Consider the following 19740-nt stretch of genomic DNA (forward strand, 5'->3'; position numbering starts at 1 on the left):
TCAAGGTCTGACAAGAGCTTGAATCCTGGCTCTTTTCTTGGTTGCCTCTTTTCTTTCTGCTTGTCTCCCATTGGTTGATTTTCTCTTTTCAACCATGGCATCTAAACCCTGCGTTTTAGCCATATAAGCAAAAATAGAATACCTGTCAACAGGAGAATCCCATCCTGTGTCTCCTCGGATGCTAGAGCCCACACAAGTCATAGTAGATGCCTGAACTTTCCCTCTTCTCGCTATCTCCAAGGCAGAGGACCATAAAGCAGAGTCTCCATCAGATTTCTGCTCAAGCTGGACTCCAAAAGCTGAAGCATCTCCTCTAACACTCACATAAGCTGATCGCGCAGCCATATCATCAACAAGCTTCTTCATACCTCCCTTACCAAAGTTCGTGTCAAGAGGAGCGCCAATCTCTGTCAGCCATATCTTTCCATCTTGTCCCCAGAACACTACATTCTTCTTACGTGCTTCCTGAAAAGCATCACAATCTCTGCAGTGTTGGTGCTCTGTACTATCACACCAAATACATCGTCGCCCTTTTCTTTGACCAGCTGGAAAAGCAGTCACTGGAGCAGGTGCTACAGCAGGTACTGACATAAGTTGCTCCTTTAACTTACCAACTTCAGCTTTGACTGCTTCAATCGTCAAATCCGCCAAGCCTTTAATAACATCATCTACAGATAAGGGCACTGGATCAGCAGGAACTGGTGGATTCACAACAGGAGGAGTAGGCTTAGGCAAAGAAGTTGCAGCAGGGGTAGAAGAAGAAGTCTCCAAATATTTCTCAGGAACTGATCTTGTACTTCGATGCAATCTGACTCTCCTGCGCTGCTTCTTGACAAGAGCATTCACAGCATCAATGACATGTCTCCACTCAGTCTTTAAACCTGAATCAGTAGCTTGATCTTCCAAAAGATCATCCAACTTTTCCTGTAAATCAACATCTGCAGCTTGCAAAAATAACTCCACTTTCTGCATCTCCAAAGCTTGCTGTTCAGTCCCATCCAACTGATCATAATGGCTTTCAAACTCTCGCAGAAGAGCGGTAACAGAAAGTCCCTTATTAGGCATAGTAACCCATGCTAAAAAATTCATGCGATTCATAAGACCTATATCCTCCAAGAAATATTCATCTTTTAACGCCTTTTTAAATTCAACCCAACCTGCATGTGCTTCTTGAATTTTTGCAATTCGACCTTCAAGAGCGCGCACCACGATCCGCAAGAAGTAGCGGCTCCAAACATCTTGAGAAACCCCAAAAAACTTCATCTTTTCTTCATATAAATGCAGGTAAGTTGACACTTGCTGGCCATTAAACTGCTTCAACTCCTGTTGGACAGCTTTTAAAGCATCCATAGCATCACTGTCTCCTTCTGCATGAGCTTGCTGCTGCATATACATGGTAAATGACTGAAACAGGTTCTTCATAACATTATCATCTGTCATCTCTTCTTGCGAGTCTCCCATCTTGCTGATGACGCAACACTTTCACGTCGGGTTCACCAGAAATGTCGTAGATTTCGTGTAAGGGCTGCTGAACACGGAGTTCAAGTTGCAACAAGTGAAGAGACTAACAAGAAGAAATCAAATTTTTGATACCAAAGTTCACTATATTCCTTGTCAAGTGAGTTACATGAAGATCATTTTCAGAAAAAAAATCTGAAGTATCTCATAAACTGTTTTGCGTTTAGGTGTATGATAACAGTTACATTGAATAGAATAATGGGTATTAACTAAGAATCCAGTCAAGCATGTCCCTTAGTGCAGAGAACCAGCTGTTGTTCAACACTTTTGATTTCTGATGCTCTCAGAGGTTTCTATCAAATACAAAAAAAAAAACAGTAATTTATGGGATCACAAAGCAGTACAGTCCCGTTCTTAAACAGGTATCAGGAGGTTGGAAGAATCAATCAAGTGCTGTCAGCAGCATCAAGTGAGTACAGTTGCTTTCCCTCAGCAAGATCCCACAGCATTGCTACACCATCCTTGCCACCACTAGCACAGAGTGAACCATCAGGAGAGACAGTAACACTGTTGACATAACCAGTATAACCAGTTTGTCCCATGAGATTTGGGCACAGCTTGCATTGGTGTGTAGAAGAATTCTTATACTGATCTTATCGTTGCAATTGTCATGCTTTTAGACAGAAATCATCTGAAAACCACTGAAGCTTAACCATTCTCCTTGATCATGCCTGTGAAGGTATAAAGCTGTTCCTCTTATCGATAGGACTAGCAGCTATTGCAGATGAAGATTTCATTCTTCTTATCGATAAGGAACTGGATTTAATAGAAGCAAAGCGGAAGCATTTCAATCTTTGTGTCTCTACAATCCTTGTGTTCGTGCGTCCTCCAACTCTTAGCTTAATGAAAAAAAAGAGTTTATCTGTCCTGCTAGAGACGTCTCTCTTTCGATCCCGTTTTCCCCGTCCTGGATGTTTTACTTGCAATCACCAAGCGTGTTCCAGAGCTTAATGGTGCGATCACAAGAGGCAAACACAATCTGGCGGTTGTCAACAGAGAAGGCAACTGAGATGACATCCATGCTGTGGCCAACAAAGCGGCGGGTGGTGGAGCCAGCATTGAGGTCCTAGAGGCGAAGTTCGTCATCCTAGGATCCTTAGAGCGCAAACTGGCCGTCAGAGATTATCATACCAAGGGCTGTGCTTCTGTTTCTCATAAAGTTCATGTAATGTAGTCCTTTTCAGAGTTTTTGTCTCTTTCTCAAGAATATTAAGCTCCTGTTTCAGTTCAGTGACTGGCCGTCAGAGGAGATGACACCATCTTGGACGAATCTTCCTTCCCTAAAGAATGCACTATAACAACTGGTAGGCGGCCGCGAGCTACAGAGTAGCTTGAAAGGGAGACACTCCGATGGACGCTCACCTGGTGGTTGACGATTGATTGAAGCATAAGTTCTTGAGAGGTGGAAACAACATGAGCCACCTCTGATCTCTTTTAGCAACCGTAACAACCGTTCAACATGTAGCCAAGAAGCCAGAAAAATCTGCGATCTATCCTCCTCTTGGTGAATAGTTGTCATGGAATCTTTGGAGCCTTCGAGCTTCTTCCATATTTTCCGTCATGTGTAGTTGCTGCTGCTGTAGAGCTATCGTCTTCATATAGCTAACATCCAAAAATGGTTGAAGGTCGCCCTGGGCTCTGTCCTGTTCTTTTTTTAACAAAGCAGCGCAGAGCCTGAACTGCATCTGGTTTCCGCTGAAAAGAATTGACTAGCTCCATAATTAGCTTCCTTCCCATGATTTAGCATGCTTTTCATCGGTTGAACTCCTCAGAATCATGAGCCTCCGCCAAGCCCTTTCCTCCATTCCCCTTTTTCCATTGTCTTTCGATTTTTGCTTTCCTACTCATTCGTGAATCTCCTTTGTTTCTTTTCCTTTCGACCTCTCTTCCTCTATTTTTCCGTGTCCCATGCCGTTAACTGCGTGCAAAATACCAAAAATATCCAAGGAGAAAAAAATAGAGCCTGCCAGCATCATTCTAGCCATCGAAATCAAAAACCATTCTTCCCCTCCAAAACAGCCTGCTTTTTTCCCACCAAAAGCAGTTTAAACCCAAATATAGGTTTTCCCTCTTCCTTCTTGAATAATCCTTTTACACCTTTAGCTTTGACTCTAATCTCCAATTCTGCCCATGTAAAGAATAACCCAGCAATAAGTGCATTCCAAGAGTCTACATCTCGACAAGGGAACCCGTTTAGCACTCCTTGAGCTTTTTCCATTACACATGATATTCCTGAATTTACACCTTTGTCTTCATAGCTTAAATGTCAGCTTCTATAAAGCTTCCTTTGATTCCACGGTATCCTGCACTTTTCTTCGAGTTCATCATTAAAATTATCAGCTGGATAATGTCCTTTGGCATCAGTTTTTCATATTTTTCTAATACACGCACATCATGCATCCAAACAAAATCATACGCATGCACTAAGGGAATATATACATTGGATGCGGATTATCAAAATGCATCACACAAACAATGAATCACACGCAGAAATTAACACAAATGCACAACAAAAGAAATGGAGGTGTATAGGACTCGGATGCGCAGCAGCACGACAACGTGCACGATTTTGCCAATCTCTCTTTTTTATGAAAAATCTCATAACTTACTGAAAAAGTAACTTGCTTTTTGTATGCCATCCTAATCTAGAAGCTTTTTTAACTTTTTTTGGATTTTTACAATAAATAATATAAAAAATGGACTAAAATTGTCCAAAAATCTAGTATTTTTGGACCATTCATGCTACTCACACTAGTACTAATGACTCAGATCACATTGACTCTCTTGATCAATAAGAAAGTTGAATGATTATGCATTCCATGCTTTTTCACACTGTGTTCACATAGCATCACGACATCCACCCCCTCTAAACTTGCATATCCTCTAGTATGTGCCAAAATCCCTTGTTGTCATCAGATTCTGAGTCCTCTCATCCTCTATAATCATATCCTTTGCTTCTTCATCTTCCATATCTTCCTGGCTAGCCCTTGCTTCATGGCCACTATTTTCTTCCAATTCAGGTAACTCATAGACACTAGATTCCTGCCTCTTGAATAATTTGATTCTTTTCTATGTTACTGGAAGTTTTATGGCTGTCCCATCTAGCTCATTTAATGCAAAGGTAGCATTATCAAACACATGTCTTACCACATAGGGTCTAAACCATTTTTTGGAAACTTTAATGCAAATGTAGCATTATCAGACACATGTCTTACCACATAGGGTCCAAACCATTTTTTGGAAACTTTACGTATGGCACTATGCTGGTTGTCTAAACTTTACTGGAAGTTTTATGGCTGTCCCATCTAGCTCATTTAATGCAAACATAGCATTATCAAACACATGTCTTACCACATAGGGTCCAAACCATTTTTTTGAAACTTTACATATGGCACTATGCTCGTTGTCTAAACTGCTATCATAAACCAATATCCAATCCCCATCTTGTATCATTCTTGGTCTCAGTCTATGTCTTTTGTCAAACCGTTTCTTGTTTTGTATCCTTGTTGCCTTTAATTTTGCAATTGCTACCTCTATGTCTTCTGACTTTCTTTCCAACTGTCTGATGCACAAGGCCAACAACTCCTCTCTATTCAACTCCTTCTCCCAAGGTAGCACACTCCATATGACTATCATCTCTTCTATGGAATGATAGGTTTTTGACCATACATCAATTTTGCTTGCATATATCCTATAGCAGCACCATGAGTTGTTCTATCAGCCCACAAAGCATAAGGGAGCAATCATGGCCACTCTTTTACCTTCTCTCCACATGCTTTTGCCAATGCCTTCACAATAGGTGGATGACCTCTTTCACTTTTTCCATTTCCTTCAGGGTTATAGGCTGAAGTTAAAGCAAGATTTATTCCCAACCGTGCAAAGAAATCATGAGCTTCATCTGCATCGAGCTCACCCCTATCTGCTATAATTTTTCCCACACAGCCATATCAACAAAAGATCTCTTCTAAGAGAAAAGTACACACAACATTTGTTGTCTCAGTACATAGAGCTCTCCCTTCCACTTGATTAGTAAAGTCCTCATGGGCAAGAACAAGATATTTCATTTTCCAAAGACCTATAGGCATCATGACTAAATCCATCACCCACGTAAAATGAAGAGACGATGGATATGTGGGTTGTAATCCATCCCAGTGTCTCACAAATGAATACATTTGACATATCGTACATGTTTCCACAAAGTGGGTAACATCCTTATACATACCCTACCACCAATATCTTTCTTTGATCTTTGCAAAAGTGCCCCAAATACCTCTATGACCAGTGCACAAGCTTTCATGAAATTCTTACATAACATTTACTTGTGAAGCTCTATCACCCCTAGAACTCACAATGGCATACCCTGTTTCTTTTTAGCATGTTTCCATAAGTATCCATCTTTTAAGAAAAGCCCATAGGCTTTTCTCTTGATCTTCTTAAACAACTCATCTGACCATTCATCTCTCTTTGCTAATATACTGAGGTATTGGCCAATTCTCAGCCATTCTCTTGCATATTTGTCTTCCAAAAACACTTCTACACAAGATGCAAAACATCTAAAGTGTCTTCTCTTTGTTGTCCAAGCTTCTATTAATATTGAAGCAACACCTCAGGGAAGTTACTATATATATATCCTCTACATCACGTGCGTTCAAGGTCTATTTATAAATATCCTTATCTCTAAATTTTCATTGAATAAAACATAACCCTTTTCTATTCATTCAGTAATGGTGCGCAGATCGGACGCTGTATGCTCGCGTAGTGAATGCCGGAAGGTCCCCAAGAACAATGAACTCTACTTTTTGCACAAGTTACAAGGTAAAAAGCATGAACGACAAGAGCAAGAGACCAATTGGGTGCAATCTCCCCCCATGCCTTGTGTGAGCGCTTCACAAAGCATGTATTTTATGTATATTTCATCTTCATGCTCAATAATAGCCCAATTTACAAAAATATAACAAGCTTTTAGCTTTTGAGTTTGCTTTTACAAAAATAGGAATAAAGCTAATGGACGGTGCCCAAAGAGTCTGGCACGCCCAATACAATGTCCAAATAGAAATAACATCACCGTGCGCCAATGCACATACAAAATAATAATAAATAATCGATGCCTCAATAAATAGGCATGACAAAATATAGGTGTGGCACCTATCAGAATATAATCCATAGATCGAATACTCGCTATCCTCCAATGCTTTCCTCCGCCACTACTGCTATCTCTACACATCAACTGAAGCATTCACAATTGTTAGTAAAATAATACAATTAAACCGACAAAAGTGAATACCTAGCAGTCTTCAGCTACATAAATCAACTGGTTAGAAATAAATCCTAACCTTAATTTATTACGAGTGCGCACTCTAAACTCATAAATGTTTATTAATTTAATATGCATTTTGCGGAATCACCCGCTATGGAATCACCCATGTACACACTAAATTAATGAAACGCCCGAAAAGGACAGGCATCCCCATCAACTTCTCACACAAATAATCCACTTTGTGTATGAGCCCCGGTCATCAAAGTTTACGGAATCCACCATAAAACCTCACGGAATCCACCGTGAAATATGCCTCCTGGCATCATACCCTACCACTGGTGCGTAGATCGGACGCTGTATGCTCGTGTAGTGAATGCCGGAAGGTCCCCAAGAACAATGAACTCTACTTTTTGCACAAGTTACAAGGTAAAAAGCATGAACGACAAGAGTAAGAGACCAATTGGGTGCAATCTCCCCCCATGCCTTGTGTGAGAGCTTCACAAAGCATATATTTTATGTATATTTCATCTTCATGCTCAATAATAGCCCAATTTACAAAAATATAACAAGCTTTTAGCTTTTGAGTTTGCTTTTACAAAAATAGGAATAAAGCTAATGGATGGTGCCCAAAGAGTCTGGCACGCCCAATACAATGTCCAAATAGAAATAACATAACCGTGCGCCCATGCGCATACAAAATAATAATAAATAATCGATGCCTCAATAAATAGGCATGACAAAATATAGGCGTGGCGCCTATCATAATATATTCCATAGATCGAATACTCGCTATCCTCCAATGCTTTCCTCCGCCACTGCTGCTATCTCTACACATCAACTGAAGCATTCACAATCGTTAGTAAAATAATACAATTAAACCGACAAAAGTGAATACCTAACAGTCTTCAGCTACATAAATCAACTGGTTAGAAATAAATCCTAACCTTAATTTATTACGAGTGCGCACTCTAAACTCATAAACATTTATTAATTTAATATGCATTTTGCGGAATCACCCGCTATGGAATCACCCATGTACACACTAAATTAATGAAACACCCGAAAAGGACAGGTGTCCCCATCAACTTCTCGCACAAAGAATCCACTTTGTGTATGAGCCCCGGTCATCAAAGTTTACGGAATCCACCATAAAACCTCACGGAATCCACCGTGGCATGGAATCCACCGTGAAATATGCCTCCTGGCATCAAGTAAAGAACCCCTTTATATTACACCATTATGTATGTAAAAAAATGTATAAAAATAGTATTTTAAAAATACCTTATTTTGAACCCACGTAATGCACACATATATTCATGAGAAACTTACCCGAGAGCAACACCTTGCATTGCTAAATTCACTCTTACAACATCATTTTCAGCCGCAAGACAGTCATCTTCTTCCTCCTCATCCTTCATCCCATCTTCATTCTCATAGCATGCCCGAGATAACATGTCTACCCCACTGGATTATCTCTTACTGCAACATGTTGAAATTCAAGGTTCAAAGATTTGATGTATGTAATCCACCGAAGCATAGAAACGTCCAAGGTAGCACAACTAGTAATCATACCCAATACCGGCAAACAATCGATCTCAATGACTACATGAATACCCATAAAATACTCCTTATCACATTTAAGTGCTGTCGCAATTCCCCATAATTCTCGTTTTACCTGTGGATACCTTCTCTGTTGTTCAGTCAATACTTTAGCACCAAAGCGTATTGCATATCTTTGACCTTCCTCATTATCTTGCCCAATTTCCCATCCAATTCGGATTGGGCTTGTACCAATAGTAATAATGATAGGCTTTCCATGTGAATAGTCAGCCTTTCTCAATGTAGGAGAAATTTTTAAGAGCTACTTCAATTTCTTCATTGCTTTCTGATGCTTCCTTTCCCAATGAAATCTCTGACATTTCCTCAGAAGCTGATATAGAGTATCGACTACATGTGCAAAGTGAGGAATCCATATCAAATAGAACACACATGCACCCAAGAATCTACGTGCCTCTAATACATTCGTGCATCTTACATTCTATAAATTCCATCTATTTTTGCTGGTGATGGTCTTCACCCGTAGGGCCCACACATATGCCCAACAATCAAAACCTCTTCAACTCCAAAGACAATTTTTTGTATAGAAATAGTTAAATGCACCTCTTCTAGATGCATCAAAATCCTCTCAAAATCCACAATATGGTCTGCAACAAAGTGTCTGCATCCATGAGCATCCATCTCTTCATTCTTTTCATCCATTGCAAACCCTTTGATTGGAACATCATCTAAGAAAGGCATTGTTAATTGTGGTATAAAATCCCTGAGTACCCTATTCATAGTATTTGTCATGTGTCCCACCGAGTTTGTTGCACCTTGTGGGAGAGTACACATCCGTACTAAAACCAAGGGAGACTTCATGGGTGATATCCTTGCTTTCAACTGCAAGCAGAAATTGATCATACTCGGAGTAAAGATCACCCAAAGAATAGATCACTCTGCATGCAAAAGCCTTTGTAAATTCATCAACCACATGACCTACACCCACATTTCTTATGGTCACTTTATTGACCGATTGCATGTCTTGAATAAATCTCAAAGCCCCATTCTTTTTGGGTATAGTAAACCAATGATTTGAGTACGGGGTTGAAGAGGGCTCCAAGATCTTCATTCAAATCTTTTCATTTAGCAAATCCATTAGCTTTGGCAAGTAAGCTTTAGGCACTGGAATAGGCCTCAGGTTCCATGGTACATGTGGCATAGTAAATATTACCATAGGAGAGACAACATTTGGATCCACACAACCTATTTCAGTTGGCTGAAATGCAAATGTCTTTCCATGCCTAGCCAACATCTGCATAAAATAGTCTCTTTCAGCAGGTAAAAGAAACCCTTCTGCACCAACTTTCAATTCCTGTAATGTTTCAGATATAAATTGATGACCTATATCTTTAGGATCCCGTAAGCTTGGCTGCCTTGTCACTTTTTCATACAAAGCCTCACTTTCTAGTGGAAGTGGCAAAGCAATTGGTTTCACCTTTTTGTCAATTGTCTTATACTTTGTCTCACAAGTGCTTCAACCCAGTATAATTCTTCTTGCTGAGTAAACAATGCTATGACATCATACATGTCCAAAGAACATAATGACAATACTCTGTTTTCAACCTGTCTCTATAGTCTAATCCTCCAACAAATCATCAAGCTTATCTTGAAGCTCAGGATTAGCTGCCTTTAGAAATAATTCAATTTTCTGACTTACAAGAGCTTGCTGTTCTGCAAGATCGAATTGCTCAAATCAACTTTGAATTCTCTTAACAATTCTGTATAGCCACAAGACGCTTATTAGGTTGTAAAACCCACTCCTGAAAAGTCTTGCACCTAATCAAGCTAGTATCTTCAATGTAAAATTCTTCCTTCAGTGTCTTCTTGAAAGCTACCCAAACAGCATCTTGCATGTATAATTCAGTAATCCGCACTTTCAGTTCATGTACAATAACACATACAAAATACCGACTCCATGCAAGTTGAGCCACCCCAAAGAATTCCATCTTTTGAACATAGGTATGTACATATGCAGATACATTCCTTCCATTGAATAACTTCATCTCATGCTCAACTACTTGCAGAGCATTCATCACAACACTTTCTATTTCAGCAGAAGCCTGAATCACCTGTTGTTGTTGTTGTACTTGCATAAGCATATTCATATTTTGCACCAATTGTTGCAAAACATCACTCATGATTGTGTTTGAAGGTTCTCCCATCTTGTCTTTCGTTCTTCTAATGACATATCACGTCGAGTTCACCAATGTCAGAGGGGTTTTTGTCAAAAGGTCGAATCCATTGGGGATCAAATGTATAAGGAAGTAGAGACACGAGATAGAAGAGAAGAAAAAGAATAGATAAGAGGTAAACATGACAAAGACAAAGCACAATGTAAGTGAATCAATATGTATTGACAGAAACTAGATTCTTTTTTCTAGCACTACTCAGAAGGAATCTCTAGGCATTAGATCTCTTGAAGCTCCTTTGTATACCAAAAACGTGCTTCAAAATAACAGCTCCTTCTACTACTCGAAACCCAAATATGATGGCTTCGTTGGCTTTGGAAGGGGGATAAAACCATTGGACACCTGGTCAGGAATCTCCCAGATCACTTATTCTTCTTCTTCTAGTTCAATGTGCAGTTTTCAGCCTGTCAACAGCGATCGCGATGCATGTGATTTTGTCAATCTCTCTTTTTTATGAAAAATCTCATAACTGGCTGAAAAAGTAACTTGCTTTTTACATGCCATCCTAATCTAGAAGCTTTTCTAACTTTTTCAGATTTTTACAATAAAAAATATAAAACATAGGCCAAATTTTTTCAAAAATCTAGTGTTTTTGGACCATTCATGCCACTCACACTAGCACTAATGACTCAGATCACATTGACTCTCTTGATCAATAAGAAAGTCAGATGATGATGCATTCCATGATTTTTCACACTATGTCCGCATAGCACCACGATAGCGTGTCTCTAGCAATATCCATTCTTTGATTGGTTACGATCAATTTTATGGTCTTTGCGCCTTATTGCTTTGGAGCCATTGTTCATGAGTGGGTTCAAGAGGTAGAGAAGGTGGAATGAATTCGGGATAGGAGAGTGTGAGAGTAGCTTGTGGAGTTGATGACCAAGATAGAAGAAGGTTGAGTTAATTCATTTCCTCTCTAACCCCCTCTCTAATTACCTCTCTCGCAGCCTCTCAGGATCTTCCCTCTCTCTCTCTCTCTCTCTCTCTCTCTCTCTTTCTAGTTCTCCCCTTCTCTACCTTCCTCTCGCAACCTCAGGGGGGTATTCTTCTACCACCCTCTCTTTTTCTCCCTCTTGCTTTATATTCCTAAGAAGGGCCTCTCCCCTCTTGCTCATACCTCGCTCAACTGCTCCCTTTTCCTCTTATTTATAAAGCTAAATTAGAGAAGAAGGGTTGTGGCTAAGAAGAAGAGCTCTTCATGAAGGGAATCTTGGCAAAATCAACAATCTAAAGCTTCCATGATGCAATGTGATGCTCAAAATTTTGCAAATTTGATTATTGTATTGGCTTTGAAAGTGAGGTGAAACCTCAGGACATCTAGTTAGAAATATTCCAGATTACTCCTTCTCCCCATTCGGAGGAGTGTTATTTACTGCATATAAACTGCGATTGCGACGCACACAATTTTGCCAATCCTTCTTTTTGCATTAAATCCCCAAAATTGACTTAAAAAACCACTTTTTTTTTACATGATACCATGTTCTAGAAGTTTCCATAGTTTTTTAGGATATTTACAATAAATAATATCCAAAATATACTAGTTTTGTCCAAAAATCTAGTATTTTTGGACCATCCATACTATAGAAACTGACATTAATGGCTCCTAACTCTCGTTCACGTGGTAACTTGTGTGACAAGTGGCTACAATCCCTGTCAATCTTGAAAAAATATCGGGTTACGATCCTCGAGTTTTTTTTTGCTGGAAATCTTCTCTATATAATGATTTTAGAGTTCTCTAAGTCCATTTTATGAGAAGTTGGGAAGATTTTAAATCAAAGTTGAATATCGTAGTAAGAAGATGGTTGAGGCCTTATGTGGTGAAGCATGTCTATGACAATGCTACTTATGTGTGCTTACAAAGCTTGATGGGATAGTTTTGAGGGTACCCGTTGCGAATAAGAGGATTAAAGTATTCAAGACAAGGGAAAACACATATACACTAGAAAACTTGGGAGAGAAAGAAGATAATGGTAGAGAGAATGAAGAAGAGAAGGTTGATGACATGGAAGATGAAGCAAAAAACTTGAATGTGGAGGAAGAGGAGTTTGAGCTGAATGTGGAGCTTGGAGGAGATGAGGATGGGTAGTTGTGGCCCATCTAAAGGATGTGCTAAATGATGTGCAAGTTTAGAGGGGTGGATGTTGTGACGTTGCATGCTCATTTGTGAAAAACTTTGAAGGATTGTTGTAGCATAGGGCTTCATGTATATTAAAGTCAATGTCATTAGCAATGTGTTTTGGTTTCTTGTGTGTGATAGCATGTAAATATTGCTTTAGTATCTTGCATTCCATATGTTGGGAAAATAATTAGAAGGTGTTGAGTGGTTTCTTGTAGTTGAAACAATAACAAGCTAGAGACCCAAATTAATAAATGCAAGCAAGAATTATTCTAAGAACTTGTGCCAATGGCAGTGTGGACTAGACTCATGGTTAAATGGGTTGATCTAGTTCCAATGCAAATTCTATGGCAAAGAGGTTAAATGCGTTGATCTAGTTCCAATGCAAATTCTGTGGCAAAGAGGTTAACTTAGCTTTTGGAGGAAAATAAAGCTAAAGAAAGGAAAGAAGAAAGTGTATTTCCTAATGGGGAAAAATGTGACCATATCTTTTAGGAGAGGACATCGATTCCTTGGTTCTAGCACTATTTTTAGAGGGGAAAATAGGTTGAGGATTTGAGAGCTTTGAGAACTGAGGGCATATGGAAAATTGTTGGGCTTAGGGATCCAAAAAAGAAAGCTATTATGCAAAGAATAAATGTGCAGACTGATTGTCTGGGAATAGAGGAGAACTAAAGATCTTGTGTTTTTGGGGATAGAGCTCAAAGCTCTTATGCAAGGTTATGCATGTCATTTTCCAAATAGGTTGAGCTTTAGAAACTTTTGCACAAATTTAAAGGGAACTTTTTTGATGGTGAAGAGAGAGAAAAAGCTAAATTGATTGAAGGGAAGAGCTTGCATAATGTTGAATTAATTGAAACTCAACTGTGGCAATTAATTTTTCATATTTAAAAAGGAGAAAAATAGGTCAAATTGACTATAATGTGGACTTTTAAGCTGTTGTAGATTTGATGTATTAGCCATGTGATTATGTATGTTCCTAAGAAATTATGTTTGAGCCCATGAGTTGATGCATGTGCTTGAAATATATGTGCTATTGCAATGAATAATATATATCCATCCCGACAAATCCCAACATTACGTGCATCAAAAGGTAGCATTGTAGAAATTTGAACTTGTTGAGTGACAGATATGCACCTGTTGTTGTTCGTACGGCCTACTCTCCCTGCATGCAACGCAATTCTTGTCGTTTCCATAGGTAAACTGGAGCTCTACATCTAAGGCACTTTCCATCGGAGATCTCGTCAAGATACTGTTGCGTCACACTGTTGTAGACAAAAAACCAGTGGCTGTTGTAAACCCTAAGTTGGAAAGCCATAGCTTTTTGAGCTCAAGCTCATCTCTCACTTCATTTTCTCTCTCCAACCACTCAAAATAACCTATTGCTACTCTGATTCTTTGATGTACTGAGTGCCACACATCAAGGAAGGAAAGATCTTTGGAGATTTTTGGGAGATCTTGAAGACTTGGAAGTTTTGGAAGACCATCAAGCTCTCTTTCCACTACATTTTTTTCACTCTCCCTAAGCTGAATCCCATTTCAGTTTCTAGCAAGCATTCAATTGATTTACAAAAAGGAGGGACTCACGTTACAGGAAAAGCATCAAAGAATCATCTTCAAGCTCAACATCAAGTTCAAGCATAGTATCTACATAGTGTGTTTTCACACTGCCATTGTTTGTGTCTTTTGACGCATTAGATTTCAACTTTATTGCTGTAAAGTTTCAAAGTTTCAAGCTGATTCTCAAAGGAAATTATGAAGACCCTAATGTGGAACTCATTCATGATAAGTAACATGATTATTGTTACTCATTGATACTACACTAGAGAAATGTCTATTCTACTTGTAGGAACACATGAAGTTGCCATCAAAGAGAAATTGATGAATCTATTTGAAGATTTTGAAGATATTTCTACTGCCTCAAAGATGATAATACCTCAACCTGAGGCGGACATGGAGAAAAAGGCCATAAAGAAGAAGACAAAGTCAATGAAGACCAGAAAGACCATGATGAAGAAGAAGACCAAGCGTACCAGAAAGAGAAAGACCACCAAGAAAAAGAAGACCATGAAGAAAAAAAGAGCATCAAAGAAAGAAAAATAGACTACATCAAAGAAGAAGACAAAGAGAAGAAGATCGGTTATGCCTACCATGACATATTTGATGAAGAAAACCACAAGGGCATGTTGGTCCTTGTCTCCATTTGTCACTAGAACTTTTTATTATATGTCCTTGCCATTAATTCTCCTAACATACGCCTTGTAAAACTCCTCATGTAGCCTATGCAAAAACAACCTCTACACACTTAGTGAGGCCTTGTAACAGCCCCTAGATGTTAGCCATGTTTTTGGTAGCCACACTTAGCCTTTTCTACAATAGCCTCTAGATGATTACCACGTTTATGGAATATCCACACTTAGCAAGGTTCTACTCATGACAGCCTCTGTACACTTAGTGCTTTGTTTACGGTTGTGATTGAGGAGGGGTGTTGAGAGTTATGCAATCACACCCAATGTGACAACCTCTTTATATGGAGCAATAGGGCAATACGACTCAAAAAATTTACTAGTGAGGATGCCTAAATCCCATAAGCACAGTGGAGAAAAAGGGAAACATCATGAGCCTATAAAGTGATGCACCTGCTTATCATTCAATGATGGAATACAACTATACTTTGTCCTTTCAGTCATAGTCAGTGTCATACTCAGGATTGTGTTTATGAGTCCAAGCTTCCATCTCGGAAACTAATTCACATGAGTAACAGTTGGTCTCTTCAGTCTATGAAATCATGAACATTGTCCTTGTGTTCCATCCGCCATAGCCATGCCCTAGATCCATGCATTTCAACAACAATAAACTACAAAAACACTCAATCTGAAGTTTCTAATAGTATAGTTACTAAATGTATAGATTCCTGAAAATTTCAGACTATGAACTTCTTGATCATAGAAACAATAGGAAACAACATCAAATCTTAAGGACATAGAGATATCGATTCAAGTTGAGACATAAATAACCCCTCTATTTTTCTCCTATCTTGTAGTTTTTCTTTCTAATCTCCTCTAGACTGTGGCTTTTCATTGATTTCTTTGATAATGTAGATGGCCCTTTACAAAAGCTCAGATGTCATCCTTGTGCATTATGGGATTAGGGTAGGGGTGAATATGAGAGAGAGAAAATTAAAACTTTATCATTACCCAAGTGAGCATTTTTAGCTTTTCCTTGTTACACGTGTTTGCAATAGAGCTTCAAGAAGATCAGAGCTACACTAGATTTCACTATAGGACTTCTCTCTCTCTCTCTCTCTCTCTCTCTCTCTCTCTCTCTCTCTCTCTCTCTCTCTCTCTCTCTCTCTCTCTCTCTCTCTCTCTCTCTCTCATGAAGTGATATTTTAGGTACCTAGACAATGGATTAGGCATGGAGCAAGTACAACACCCCTTGTGTCATTGTAAGCTAAAACAATAGGTTTTCCTAGAGAGTGAGGTATTGTATGTTCATTGTCAATGTACGTGACTCCATTAGGTAGTCTATTATTGTGTCCCCTACTCTTCTAATAAGTACATCTAAAGATGGTTAACAAAATAGAGTATTGAAAATTCATAGACCATGTATGCTATTTAAGGCAAGAAAGTATATGTAATAGTCATATTGTTGAATGCTAAAATGATTGTGTTTTTAGCTAGTTTTTGTTGGATTTTTTTGTGGTTTTTATTTGATTTTGTGGTTTATTGATTGAGGTTGGAAGTGTTTTGGGATTATTTGTTTGTGATTGAGAAGTTTATGATGGGATTTTTTTGAGTTATGGTGTTTTAAGATATTTTGATGGTTATGTGATATGTTTTGTTTGACTTTGTTAGGCCTCTTTGGCCTTTGCTTTGGTCTGTTAAATATATGTTTGAGAGGTTGAGATTGTGGATGAATGACTTAGAGGTTGATTGAGAGTGGGTTGAGTGATTTCTGGATGGAATAAAATGGTTTTAGTTTGCATTGAATGATTTATATGTTTTCTATTGACCTTTTATGAAGTGTTCTCTAAAGCTTTTGTAAATCTTCTGTTTTGTTCTACATGCTTCTATAAGTGTTATGTTTGATGAATGTTTAGCTTGGGGATGTTTTCTAATATTGGAAAGACATGAATGGAAGCTCTTGATATCTCAAAGAAGCAAAAGAAGTACCTAATGAAGACAAACTGCAGTGACATTGACAGTAGTATTAAGCTCTCAAGGGTCATTATAGTGGCTCTTGTGCCCCTTTATATCAAGCATACCTCTTGAGAGGGGTATCTAAGACCAAGAAAAGATAATTGAGTGTCATTTTTTTGTTATTCTCATGTACTATTGAGAGAGAGCATATGTGAGAGAGATAATATATGGGAGATAGCAAATTTATATGAAGAAACATTGTATCTACATGAGAGAGAACATTAAAAGACATCTTGACAAAGTGGGCAGCAGCCTCTAGAAGAGGATTTGTTCACCCTTCATAGCCTATTAAAGAAGAACCTTGGTGTTTTTTCTTGATTTTTTAAATAATTAAAGGGATTGATTTCACTATTTGGTGTCAACATCACATTGACCTAGATCATGATGGTAGGACTATATGACAATGCCAAAGGTGCATGAATCCAAATTATTCTACATTGCTAGAAGCACAATTGTTGAAGCTTCTAGAAGTTGAGTTCCTCTACTTAGTGGCCAATGGTGAATGGGTCTCACCCATCATGGTAATACCAAAAAAATAGAAAACTCCCAATATGTGTGGGCTTTCGCAAGGTGAATTCCAAGACAGAAATATCACTTCCCTATCATGTTCACAGACCAACTATTAGAGATAGTGGCAAGTTATGAACTTTATTCCTTTCATGGATGGTTTTAGTGGATATAATCAGGTGTATATTGCACAAGAAGACCAATCCAAGACAACCTTCACAACGGAATGGGATACCTATGCCTATAGCATGATGCCATTTAGGCTTTGTAACACCCCTCCTACCTTTCAAAATGAGTCATGATGGTCACATTCCAAAATCATCCCATGATCTCATTGAGGTATACCTAGATGATTTCAGTGACTTCAATTTGCTTTGTAAGCATTGGGGACACTCGAAACAGTGTTTTAATCAATGTCGAGAGTATGGAATCTCCCTCAACCCTGTTAAATGAATCTTTGGATTCTCTTCATGCATTTTGTTGAGCCACATTGTCTCTGCACAAGAAATAGCAATGGACCCAATGAATATTGAGAAGATTGTGGCCCTAACTAAATCAACTAACCTAAAAAAGTTCAGAGGATTTCTTGGCTATATGGGTTACTACATAAGTTTCATTGCACACTTTGCAACAATTCAAGGCAGTCCCTCTACAAAAGCTTCCAAGGAAAGATGTAGATTTCATTTGGACAAATGATTGCAAAGAAGCCTTTAATGCCTTTAAGTAGTGTTTAATTAAAGCACCTATTACAACATCTTGATTGGACAAATGAAATCTATGTGTAGATTGATGCATCAATCGAAGGGCTAAGCATAGTGCTTTTTCAAAAAGACTCCTCAAAGCTGTTAGAATATCAAGCTCTTTCATGTGTGTTTGACCGACATGAGCTGGACACAGCTAGTCTGGCTAGATCAGTTAGGTACATTAAATAAGTCGCTTCTACTTGTGGTGTGAATGGTCTTTATGACCTTAGGCTGTATATGCACTAAAGTGTGTGTTGAATGAATAATGAGAAGAATAGAGAGAGGAAGCATGTTGCTTCACTCTGGGTTGCTCTCTTTTCTGCATCCATGAAAGCTAATATGGTATCAAAGCCATGAATGGGCTCATTGGTGGAATGCACTAGAAAAGAAGCCTTGAAGCTTGAAGACAGAGTGTATCTATGAAGTAGCAAGGCTACCATTGTTACTCTATCAAGGTATGTGTCAGGGTCTATGCATTCTATCTATGCAAGAGCTTGTTATAGCTTGTTGGGCAGTTTCTCAGGGCATCATTAAGCACTAGAGTGTGCTCTATGGTCATCATTGTCATCGAATGCTACTGTTGCACACTCCAGACTAGTCTACGTATTTCCGCCTGTTGTGGTTGAAGGCATATCTCACTGCAACACAAGGCATTGGGAGCTCATCAAGCAATCTACAGCTTGCTTATACACCTTGGAAGGTGGTTGAAGGTCTTGGCATGCTAATACTTGGATGTGTGCTCAGTTATGAGCTACAGATTTGATCTACAGATCTGAAATAGCAGTAGTTCAGCTGTAAGCAGTGATAGGGCAACTTGTATCTGATCTTGTTGGACCTTGAAGCTATCTGACATGCTTTATGGACCTCATTGGAGCCTAGGAGCACTCTGGAAGACATATGTATCAGTTCTCATGCCTTTGAGCTGAAATTGCTTGAAGGAAGTACTCAAATCAGGAAGTGTAAATAGGATGGAAACCTGTCTCAAAACAGTCGGCAGCAAGCATTAGCTTCCATTGAAGCATTACATAACACTTGGCTGCCATTTATCATATGTATGATATGGGATATGTCTACTGGAGGTTTATGGATTGAGTTGAGCATTAAGTGATCATGGAAGTTGAAGTCTAAGCCTGGTAATTAGTGCAATAACATTGTCTCAGTGGTTGCAAGCAGTAAATGCAATCTATGAATTGGATTCATGAAGACAGGATGCCTATAGTTAGCCGAATGCTCATGTATTGAACCTAACACTTCAAAGTGAATGTCTGACATGAGTTGAGGCTGTTTTGGAGCTGGATAGACTTTGGTTTACTAAGAAGTTGCTGATTGCAATCTGTAAGCAGAAGGTTTGATACTTATACCTGCTATCTGTGCACTGACTTGTGCCCCGTTGGTTATGCTTGGATTGCTACATGTACTAGCAGATGTCTATGAAGGTTTGGGACATGTATGACATGTATATCACTCAGTTTTGGGCTTGAAATCACTGTTGGTCATTCACAGAATTGCAGTTTTCAGACTGCATGTATGTATCCTGGCAATGAGGTTGGAAGAGCTTCAATTGAAGTAAATACATTGCATCTGTATTGATTGTTTTGCCTATAGG

At 38.8% G+C, this 19740-nt stretch overlaps 1 protein-coding gene across 1 annotated transcript; it reads right to left on the reverse strand.

Moving 5' to 3' along the window:
• Positions 1-1904: 1904 nt before the first annotated feature.
• LOC148022232 (uncharacterized) lies at positions 1905-2539 on the reverse strand. Its single transcript, XM_087696819.1, has 3 exons — positions 2439-2539; positions 2190-2274; positions 1905-2105 (listed from the first exon to the last, which is right to left on the reverse strand). The coding sequence occupies exons 1-3, from the start codon at positions 2537-2539 to the stop codon at positions 1905-1907; spliced, it is 387 nt and encodes a 128-aa protein (XP_087552945.1).
• Between the last annotated feature and the right edge of the window lie 17201 nt (positions 2540-19740).

This window comes from Lygodium microphyllum, chromosome 17 (genome assembly GCF_053477565.2).
Source record: "Lygodium microphyllum isolate KBCC chromosome 17, Lygodium_microphyllum_v1.1.10, whole genome shotgun sequence".
Classification (NCBI taxonomy): Eukaryota; Viridiplantae; Streptophyta; class Polypodiopsida; order Schizaeales; family Lygodiaceae; genus Lygodium; species Lygodium microphyllum.